Below are 12055 nucleotides of genomic sequence, written 5' to 3' on the forward strand. Positions count from 1 at the left end.
AGATGTTTAAAAACATTCACAAGCAAAATTATTTTACAGTTGTGTTGGTTCCGACATCAAAAAAACAGAAACAACATGCGATCTTGGAAATAAATCTATCAAATCTAACGATGTCCTAGAATTGGCACAACGCACTGAAGGATCTCGGTGTGAAGAAAATACCAGATGGGGCTTGGAGGTACATAATTTTCTCAACATTCAAAACATGCCAGACCCAGTACAACAAATCAGGTTTATATGATGCAAAATATGTCTAAATGTCATAATCGACTGTTTATAAAACTCAAGTATATGATTAGTTGATAGGACGTCTTTGGGCGTCCTAAAAAGTTTTTTAAATCATCTTTGATATAAAGTGTTCTATTAGTTATTTTATATGACACTTGATAAGTTGCAGATGGGGTTTAGATGTGGTTCGCTGGCTGAGGATATGTACACAAGCTTCAAACTGCAATGCCAAGGATGGACGTCGGTTTTCTGTGATCCAAAAAAAGCAACATTCTTAGGGAACTCACCGATGTGCCTCCATGATATCTTAAACCAATCGAAGAGATGGTTTGTAGGTTTCCTCGAAATGGTATTCTCCAAAAACAACGCGATATGGTTTGGATTTAGGTTTATGAATCCTCTCCATGAGCTATGCTACGCTCATTACAACGCTTGCCCTTTTTGGGCTATTCCAATCGTTATATACGCCTTTTTACCGCAGTTAGCACTAGTAAACTCTTCCTCGATATTCCCAAAGGTGCGTAAACATATTCAATCTCTTTTCACTGCAATAAAACTGGTTTTATGGGGAGTCAAATAGATGTCTAAATATCCTAATAAACTGTTTTATAAGACTAAACAATTGTGCGTCATATATAAAACAATAAGTTAATATGACAATTTTGTACTACCTAATAATTTTTTATGACACTTTTAAAATTACACGTTTATTAGTACTTTTATATGACATTATTTGAAAAATATCTTATAAAAACAAATGTGTTTTTATAAGACATTTCTCAAAAGTGTCAAAAAAAGTCAACAAGAAAATTTAATTAAAAATGTTTTTAAAGACTTGTTAAAACGTCAAAAAACGTACGTCATATAAAACAATCTATTAAGATATTTGGTCATATAAATGACGTACTATAAAGCTGAAATTAAACGAAATTAAATTTGTTATCCTCAATGTTTTTGGCAAGATATCGAGACACGTTTTGTTGATCACTGATTTTATTAACGAATCTAAATTTGGTGTTACAGGTTTTGGTCCCATGGTTTTCCTTGTATGCGTTTCTTTTTATCGGAGCATATGCGAAAAATCTTCTTGAATATACAATGGTGGAATAACCAAAGAATGTGGTTGGTCTTCGGATGCTCAAGTTACCCTTTCGCAGTTGCCGATTGGGTGCTTAAATCCCTTGGCATGTCAACAACTGAATTCAATGTGGCGAGCAAGGTTTTGATCGATGATCTAAGGAAACGTTATCAAGCGGGTTTGTTTGAATTCGGGGTCGAATCACCGTTATTCTTAACGATTCCCATTGCAGCAGTTGTCAATTGGTTAGCTCTGGTAACGGGAATCATCCAAGTTTTCAAGACTGGAAGATTTGAGGAATTATTTGCACAATTGTTCATAGCTGGATTTGCAGTGATTAATAGTTGGCCAATTTATGAAGCAATGGTGTTGAGGAGTGACAAAGGGAAGATGCCGGTGAAAGCAATTGGGGTTTCTTTGGTTATTTACTCCCTTTTCTCTTCGGCATTTTGACAAACGGTTTGAATGCATCCTTTTGTCTTGTTAAATTTGGAATCCTGTACGCGTTCATTAGCTTTGGTTACAAATTGATGAATTCAAATTCGTTTTATGTGGATAAATTTTGAATATTATATTCAATATAATCTCCCGATTAAACGCATTTTAGTCCCTATGAAATTATTTTTAGGATGCCACTTCTATTTATGTTTGACTTTGTTATTTTGAATTATAAAGCAATATTTATTTATACTGATTAAATATCATGTTGACCTTCAACTCACCTAAACGTTAGGGATGCTGATTTGCTCCGATCCGGTGGGGAACCCGACTCACCTGACCCGAACTGGGTTCGGGGACGGAGATTCACCGCTAAAACGGGTCCCGGTACTGGGATCCGCGGTAGACTCAAACTGGGGTTGGGGTCGGGGCCGGGTAGCGTATTCCCCACCCCGCCTGTACCCGGTATATAACTTTATTAATATATTTTATATAATATATGTATATTACATATATATTATTTATTTATTTTTTAAAATTAGGTCTTGATCGGAGACGAAGATTGGGGTTTGACCAGAAAATAAACCGGGGACAGATATTTATCTCCGTACCTGCCGAGGACCGGGGCCGGGGGCTGTTCATAGAAACCGGGGCCGGAGATTAGGAAACTCGCCTCATCTCCGCCCTGTTGCCATGCCTATTAAACTTAGATTAGAAAACTCGCCTCATCCGCGCCCCGTTGAAAAAAAAAATAGACTTGTTTGTGTATCTGTGCAATGTAATGATGCATAAAGAAAATTTGAAATTTATGAATTATTTTTCCTTATTATTGAGTTCAAATCTTATCATATATTTTAACATGTTTATCTGTTGGTTATCGATCACGTTGTATACTTGAATTGTAAAATAATTAATAAAAATGATACGAGTGAATCGATTTCTCTGTATCCAAATTAATATCAATCCAAACCATTTCATTATTAAAATGTGACCATTTCTCAAATTTGCTCCCATTTCGAGTCTAAAGATAGATAAATATTCTACTGAGACAAAGATGGGTTGTCCAGAACGTCAAGAAGAAATACCATTTTCTCATGAATTTATCTTAAATCGGAATTTTCTGGCTCAACTTTTTTATAAAGAAAAGTTCAAACAAAAATATGATCAAAATAAGAGTACACAAAAATAACCAAATTAAATATAATTTTACACTAAAATTTTAATAGATCTATTATACGTTTTTTTTTATAAAATATAATAAATATAAAATAAAATTGGAAGCACATGGCATGGGATAAAGATATGTTGATGCTGTGGGCCCTGGACCATTATTGATAATTTGATATTGTGGTGCCACAAAAATATTTATTAGACGGGTATTTATATAATGTAATAAAATATATCTTGATTTTAATATTTTATTTTATTTTTAATTTTTGTCGATGTTATAATGTAAATTTATGTGGTTTTGACTTTTGAGTAAATAATAATGTTTTTGTTAATAAAATATAAATTTGAAAATATCATAAAAGTTTAAAAATATATAATTTTTTTCATTTTTTGTGTAATTTCTTTAATTCAATTTTTTTATTATAATTTAATTTATGTTTAATGACAAAGTAATTTATTTTTGGTTTAATAATATATTTTTTATGAAGATAATAACTAAATATTTATCTATAATTAGTTACACGAATTCAAACATGGAGCTTAATAAGTTGTACTTATGCACAATTTACTTGTAATCTTGAATTTTAAGTAATATGTATCAATAAGCAGTACTTCATGTATAAAAGATGGCTTTTAAGAGTTTTTGTCAAATACTTTATAATATAATATACATTATTTATGACTTTGGGTAAGTTATCAATCGAGTTTAACATATTTTTCTTCTCCTACGAGCTTAATATAGTAATCCAAATATGTTTTTACGGGTTTCATATCTTTCCCATACCTGTCATATAAACGAGCCGGGTTTTGACAGCATGCCTAAAAATATACATAAAAAAAAACTTATATAAAATGGTTAGTATATAAAATTATTCAAAATACACAAATTTATTTGACTAAAAAACGTAAAATATACTGATGTACGTGGAGAGAGCGAAATATTTTTCACAAAATATGGAGTACGGACATTTGCTCTCCAAGGATATTTAGCCTTCGAAGTTCGAATTTTTTTAACAACAAAACATTTGATCACTTTATAATTCGAAAACCGAGATTTGAGACATATTGTATACATATCGCGTATAGTATTTAGAGATGGTTAATTGGTACTCAGTAGGAGTTCAACCCAAAATAACTTCTAAACTTTTTGTAATAAAATGTTAATTATTAAAATAATTAATTGATTATAACTATATAATGGGTTGGATGGGTTTGTCCAAAAAAAATCTCAATCCCTGACCCTGCCCATGCCCATTAATTTGAACTGTCTGTCCAAACACTGCCTATATATTTTTAAAAAGTCATATGAAATAATATATGATGTATTGGTTCTAAAAGATCTCACGAATTATAGAAATCTCAAAAGAAGCTCCTCCATATAACTTTTCATTTATGTGTTTCTTTGTTTTATGTTCGCTTTGTTTTATTCAAAACGTGGTATTTATATTAGGGATGCTTATGGGTTGTGTTGATCGGGTTAAGAATATTTAAACCATCTAGATAGATTCATACCTGAAAGAGGTTGACAATAAGTTATTTCAAAAAACCTAATGCTTGTGTTTTGAAATATTTAGGTTCGTTTTAAAATGATAGGTTAACATGTTACATGGTTATAGGAGCACAAAGCCTCAGAAAAATCTAACAAACCGATCAAATTCAATGCAAAAAGAATTTGAAACGGAGAACAATCCAAACCTAAGTAACCGGTGACGTTATTGATACATAAAATCATCAACCCACACTGTTTGGTTGGAGTTAGGTTAGAGTCTTGTTGCTTTAGATTTTCCACTGTCTAATTCTAAGGAGCCGTTTGGTTTGATAGAATAGTTTGGAGGGATTTGGATTTTTTAGAAGAATTTGGAATTGAAGGGATTTGACATCATGCCAGACGTCATGGCACGATATATATTTTAAATAACAAACTTTTATAAATTTATTTTATCACATCACTTAAAATATTACAAAATCATACACGTAACGAACTCACAATTAAAATAAAGTTAAAAAAATTATTATTCTAAATTCTACTATAAATATTTATTTAATCAAATATTATTTTTCTAACATGAATTTAAACTTTTTAACATTATTATCTTGTTAAATAATATATAAAAGACATACAAATTTATGGCACTATTTCATATCTGAATAAGGGGTTTTCTAACCCCACCTCCTCCTATACTCTTTCTCCCTACATTTTCTATACCCCCTCCTATATATTATTTTTCAGTTTTAATCTTTTGATATTTTCAGTTTTGACCCTTCAACTTTTATAATATTTTGTTATTATATTTTTTATGTTTTTAATTTTTAATATAGATTATAATTATATAAATTAATTAACTTTATATTATTATTAATTAATAAAATATTAATATTCTTTTAATAATTATATAATTAATTTAGATTATTATCTATATTATATTATAAAACATTTGACAAAAACTCTTAAAAACTATTTTTTATACATAAAATACTGTTTATTAATATATATCACTTAAAACTCAAGATTGCAAATAGATTATGCGTAAGTACAACTTATTAAAGCTCTATATCTGAATTCGTATAACTAACTGCAAATAAACATAATCAAATACATGATAAACATCTAATTTTAAATATAAAAAATCTAAAATATAAGTAGGATAATCATTAAGTTCTAACAAAATACTTAATATAACCCGAAACAACCCGATGTCTAATCGAGTTGTAAAATTTTCAAACCGTAGGTATTAGATTGATATTGGGTTACTATTATTTGAACCCAACTCAAAGTAGAAAATTATTTTAATGTAATAATGGTGTGAAAATAAATAATGTATCATAAATTAAATAAATAACTATAAGAGTATAAATCGTAAATATTAAAAATATTTTTTCATATTATATATAATATATAATAATATAATTAAGTCCAAAACTATTCAATATTGGACTTATTTCGAAGGTATTAACGAGACGATTATAACAGTGTAACTTRTTAARATGAACAAGATGAATAAATGGTATGAGAATGCTTCCTGAGAGGTTAATTTCTTTGTTAGATCTAATTTTAGTTAATATAAAATTATGTTTTTCAATGTGATAATGGTGTAAAACGAAAATTGAAAAAATAAATTATGTACTATAAATTAAATAAATAATTATAAAAGTATAAAATATAAATATTAAAAATATTTTTTCATATTATATATAATATATAATAATATAATTAATTCAAAAACTATTCGATATTGAACTCATTTCGAAAGTATTAACGAGACGATTATAATGATGTAATTTGTTAAAATAAAAATGTATTTTTTAAACATGTTATAATTGATATATAATTATGTGTGTTAATTTGATAAGGGTGTAAAATGAAAATTTTAAAAGGAAAGGATATAAAGTAAATTAATTATCTAATTACAGGGGTATAAAATGTAAATTTAAAATTAAAATTTTAAAAAATTGGGTGAATGTGAGGATGTGAGTGAGGGAAAGATGTGAGGAGGAGGGGGTGGGAAGTGACTAAGGGGTGGGGATATCAACCCCTGAATAAACACATCATGACATTGACACGTAAGGATTGATCGTGCGACCACCTCTCATCTCCCTCTATTTTGTACACAAATGCATTATGATTTTATAATCTATAAATATTGATGCTTAAAAGATCTTCAACACAATTCCAACCTTATCTCTGTCCAGTGCCAACCTTATACACCCATCTCTAATTCTCCATCATCAACCAATCTCAGTTTCACCATGCTTAAACCTTCGCTTCATCTCTGCAAACCCTCACCCGCAAGATTCCTCAATCGAGCCTTCATCTTCATCTATGGCATCGCCATTTTAGCCCTCTTTTATCGCCATTTTCTTAACCTAACCTACTCTCCTTCTTTAACCACCATCTCCCTTTTCATATCTGATGTCGTCCTTGCTTTCTTATGGGTAACATGGCAAGCTTTCTTCCTGAATCCGCTTCACCGTCAGGTTTTCCCGGAGAACCTGCCGCAGGTGGCGAAGGAGACTGAATATCCGGGACTAGACGTGTTTGTTCTCACTGCTGATCCGTTCAAAGAGCCGCCGGTGGCGGTGGTTAACACCGCCTTGTCTGTGTTGGCTTTTGATTATCCGACGGAGAAGCTGTCGGTATATGTGTCGGACGATGGTGGGTCACAGCTTACACTGTTTGCGTTCATGGAGGCTGCTAAGTTTGCCAAATATTGGTTGCCCTATTGCAGAAAGTATAAGATAATGGACAGATCTCCCCAAGTTTATTTCGGAAAGAATCCATCATTGTTTCCAGAAACGAAAGATATCCAGGTGCATGTCTTATCAACTTAATAATAATATAATGATTATTTAGAATCATAAATAATATATTTTTTTTAAATTTATTTAAAAATCTAAATATTATAATGTATATAATAATAATCAATTTCAAATTCTTTTAATTCAATATATTATATATTTTTACCATCTATGTTAATATATCGTATTATTAGATATCTATTTTGATTATATTTTGAAATATTATAATTGATTAATTATTCAGCTATCAGCTAACTTATCAGCTAGTTGCCAAACATAGCCTTAAACCACAAAAATAGGTTGCCTTAACTTGGTTCAACCAGTTTAAACCATCTTATAGTTTTTTTTTTTTTTTGAAATATATGTTTGTTTTTGGTCTCGTTTGTTTTGTTGTGGTGAAGATTGATCGTGAATGTTAGCCAAAAATGTACCAATCTAGTGTGTTTTGTTGGGTAATGTAGAGGATGTTTGAAAAGATGAAAGACACGATTCAGAACGTGGTAGACCGAGGGACCATTGATGAGGATGAAATCAACGATGATCCTGCAATCAAAGCTTTCGCCAAATGGACCCGTGAATTTACACGTCACCAACATCCTACCATTATTGAGGTACTCTTAATTTAATTACCAACATATATTATATGACTTATTGTTGCAATAAGTTGTTACAATGATATTGCTTTTATTGTAAATAGGTTTTATTGAAAAATGACGTGGATAAAGACGTTAAAGGTCATGATATGCCCAATCTCATTTATTTCTCTCGCGAAAAGGATAAAGCTACCCCACACCATTTTAAGGGAGGTGCCCTTAACTCCTTGGTAAATTAACTCGATCGTCTCTTAAAACAAAATCGGTTTTATATCATGCTAAAAATATCAACCACAAGGGTGGTGCCTGATTGGTTTGAGTTTGGCTCCAAAAAAGTATCAGGAGGTCTCAGATTCAAATCCAAAGAGGAATAAAAATCCTTTTATGGCCACGGTGGTTCAAATGCGCTGACTCCGGATTATCTGTAAAGCAGGTGGTCGTCCTAGGATTAGTCGGCTCGCATAGCGGGTTGCATATCCAGGTTAATCAATATATATATATATATAGACTTAAATTTATATGATCAAATAATTATACGTTCTATATGAAAGTTTTACAATAAAATGTTATAACTAATATGTATAGAAGAAACTAATATGTATAGAAGAAACTAATATGTTGTTTTATTTCAAAATTGTTCTAAAAAACTTATTGGAACTGCTGAAAGTGTCCTGTCAAGTTTTTTTTAACATGTTCATATAGAACGTAAAATTGTTTGATACTATAAACTTAAGTTCAATTAAGCAGTCTAATAGGATACTTGAACACAATATGATATCCTATAAAATTGATTTTGTTGCAGTGGTGCGGTGACTTTTGAGTAGTGCATGATGATTTAGCATTCGTCCCCAATTATAATTTAGTCGAGCATCGTTTTTTGTAGATTCGAGTGTCGACCATCTTGACAAATGCACCAATATTCCTCACCGTGGATTGCGACATGTACTCTAACAATCCAAAAACGCCACTTCATGTGCTATGTTTTTTCTTGGACCCTAACGTTGATCCGAAGCTCGCATTCGTCCAATTTCCTCAACGCTACCATAGTATCAACAAAAATGACACTTATGGTGCTGAATTTTTGCTCGAGACACAAGTATGCCCTCTAGGAATGGATAGTTGGGGGGGCACGCTATTCATGGGCACCGGCGGCTTCTTTAGAAGACAAGCGCTCCTTGAAGACGCTACAGAGCCACTACGGCTATGGAACGAACCAATTGATGAATCGGGTGATGTTTTGCAGTTAGCACATCGTGTCGCAAGTTGTAACTACGAAAAAAACACTAAATGGGGTCACGAGGTACCCTTTTTTTTCCTTCACAAATTTGGGACTTTTTTTAATAGTTTCGCAAGTTTGGCCAATAATCTTCATATTTGTCTATAATAAAACTAATTTTATATATAGGATGCCTAAAATATAGAAGCGTCCTAGAAGATGCTTTATAGAACTTAAGTTTATATGATTAAACCAAAAAATGTATGTCTAAAAGTGTAACAATAAGTTTATAGGACGTTTTTATGTATTTTAACAAGTTTTTGGAACACTTTTAACATAAAATATCATATTAACTATTTTATACGACATTGTTTGAAAAAAAGTGTCTTATAAATAAAACACAACACTGTTAAAAGATGGGTTCATAGAACACATCTCAAAACTGTCATATAAAATAGCTAATAGAACACTTTTTTTTAAAAGTGTGATAAAACTTGTTAAAACTCCTAAAAACGTCATATAAATTTATTTCAACGTTTTTTTAGTTTGGTCTTGAAACTTATGTTCTATAAAATATTCTATTAAGACGCTTAAACAATTTAGGCTCCTATAAAGCCAGTTCTGTTGCGGTGTCAACCTATAAAATCATGGTGGAATTTATAACAATTCACAACTTTGAGCTTATAAGAAGCTTACAAATCTAATTTTCTTACAATTTGGGATGTGTTGTAGCAAAAAATTTGCGACTCGTTAACTTGTGGTTATTACATAAATTGCAGATCGGGTTTAGGTACGGTTCGTTGGTTGAGGATATCTTCACGGGTTTCCGATTACATTGCTCGGGGTGGAAGTCCGTCACTTGTAACCCAACGAGAGCTGCCTTTTTAGGCAATACGCCGAGATCACTCCACGACTTTCTCTCTCAAATGAATAGATGGTATATGGGTATGCTTCAAATCGGATTGTCGAAATTTAGTCCGATAACCTTCGGAATGAAATTTCTGAATCCTCTCCATGCCTTGTGCTATTCCCATTACCTTTTTCGTGCCTTTTGGTCTATTCCGGTATTCGTCTACGCCTTTTTGCCCCAGATAGCGATCGTAAACTCTTCTCCGATATTCCCAAAGGTGCGTAGTCATTCGAGCATCCACAATGATAGACTTTTTATTCAAAGCTTCTTCGAAAAAATGGGACCCACATGCAAAAAAAGAATATGTTTTTTGTTTTTGTTTTTCTACGAAGAGTTTTTTTAAAGCTTAGATGGCCAAAAAGCAACCGATAAATGTCGATTGTGGGTGCTCTACTGCTTTATTTGCTAAGCGAAGTTGATTAACCTATTTAAAGAAATTTATATACAGGTTTCGGACCCTTGGTTTTCTTTATACGTATTCCTATTCGTTGGAGCGTATGGGAAAGAACTTATCGATTACGTGATGGCAGGATCGGGGTTCAAACGATGGTGGAATCACCAAAGACAGTGGTTGATAATGGGATGCTCAAGTTACCCATTTTCGATATTCGATTGGTTGCTTACTTCCCTGGGCATGTCGATATGTGATTTCAACGTGACGAATAAGGCTTCAAACAATGAGATAAGCAAACGTTACGAGCAAGGGTTTTTTGAATTTGGAGTGGAATCATCGTTATTGCTAGCGGTGAGTTTAGTAGCGGTTGTCAACATAATCGCGTTTGTGATGGGAATAAAGCAAGTTTTGATGAACACTCATAGGTTCGAAGAACTTTTTATGCAGCTATTTATAGCAGGGTTTGGCGTCGTGAATAGCTTGCCGGTATACGAAGGCTTGGTGTTAAGAAGTGACAATGGAAAGATACCGATGAAGATTGGGTTGAAATCGGTTTGTGTTGCTTTGGTTGTTTACTGGATGTTCTCTTGGGCATTTTAACACACACCTTCCATGTAAATGGTATGGTATGGTATGCTGTGTGTTAATTCCATTAATTGGTGAAAAAAATTCATGTAGCGAAAAGGGTGAAAAAGTATTCAGTTGTCTCAGATGAAGATCGATGGTGACTTTTATTTGTGTTCGTATATTATTTTCATCTTTTAAACCGACTTAAAGTCGGGATTGTTGATAATCAACTTTTTATCGATATTTTCAAAAATTACCTTTTCGGAGTTTTAAATGATTTAGAAAAGATGATAGTGGTGGGACCCAAGATGAAATCATGGATGATAATATGGTGGGAAAATGTTAAATAGAACGTTATGTGAATATTTTATAACGATGATATATATGATTGTTCATACCAACTTATACATGTATCATGTATGTGAAAGTTATGGACTTATATTATTTGTTCACATATATATATCGTCAAACTTTTGGAGTTTCTAGGTGGCATGTTTAAACGAATTCCACGTTTCGGAAGGTGGGTTTTTCTTGCATGCGTTTCTCTTTCCTTGGAGCATACGGAAAAGATTGTCTTGATTTTGTGGTGTTCGGTGGATCAACCATGCAAAGGTGGTGGAGCTACCAAAGAATGTGGTTGATATGGGGTCTTTCTGGCTACCCATTTGCATTGCTCGAATGGTTACTCAAATCCATCGGCATATCGACATTCGGGTCTAAAATATTAGGTTCATGAGGTTGGGTTGGGTTAGTTTTGGTTCAAATGATCAAAACCCAATTCCAACCCGATATTTACGGTTTAAAGATCTTACAATTCAAATCTCGCGTTGGGTTAGGTTAATCGAGTTTTTGAACACCCCTACTTAATGATATGCGACAAGCCGACAACCTAAGTGGTTAGAGTATATTAATTTGAGCAAATTTAGTTTTTAATATGAAGCCAAACTTTAACCTATAAATTTAGGACAAATTACATAAAAAAAAAAAAAAAAAGTAACATTTGATTAGTATATAAATAGCTTAGACCAGATATGAAGACAACATGACCAAATCTTTATTGGCAAATAATAGCCAACAACCTAATCAACAATCAATCAATGTCTACAAATGGTTAGAAAACCGAATCGAATTTGAAGCTATCGAAATCAATCAACATACAATAGAT

The 12055-nt window shown here is 32.1% G+C and overlaps 1 protein-coding gene across 1 annotated transcript; it reads left to right on the forward strand.

Annotated features, from left to right (window-relative positions):
* Window positions 1-6645: 6645 nt before the first annotated feature.
* LOC112528702 (cellulose synthase-like protein G2) lies at window positions 6646-11118 on the forward strand. Its single transcript, XM_025139721.1, has 6 exons — window positions 6646-7222; window positions 7672-7821; window positions 7908-8033; window positions 8687-9103; window positions 9799-10146; window positions 10378-11118. The coding sequence occupies exons 1-6, from the start codon at window positions 6662-6664 to the stop codon at window positions 10921-10923; spliced, it is 2148 nt and encodes a 715-aa protein (XP_024995489.1). The 5' UTR covers window positions 6646-6661; the 3' UTR covers window positions 10924-11118.
* Window positions 11119-12055: the final 937 nt, after the last annotated feature.

This window comes from Cynara cardunculus (assembly GCF_001531365.2).
Source record: "Cynara cardunculus var. scolymus isolate 2C chromosome LG 15, CcrdV1, whole genome shotgun sequence".
NCBI lineage: Eukaryota > Viridiplantae > Streptophyta > Magnoliopsida > Asterales > Asteraceae > Cynara > Cynara cardunculus.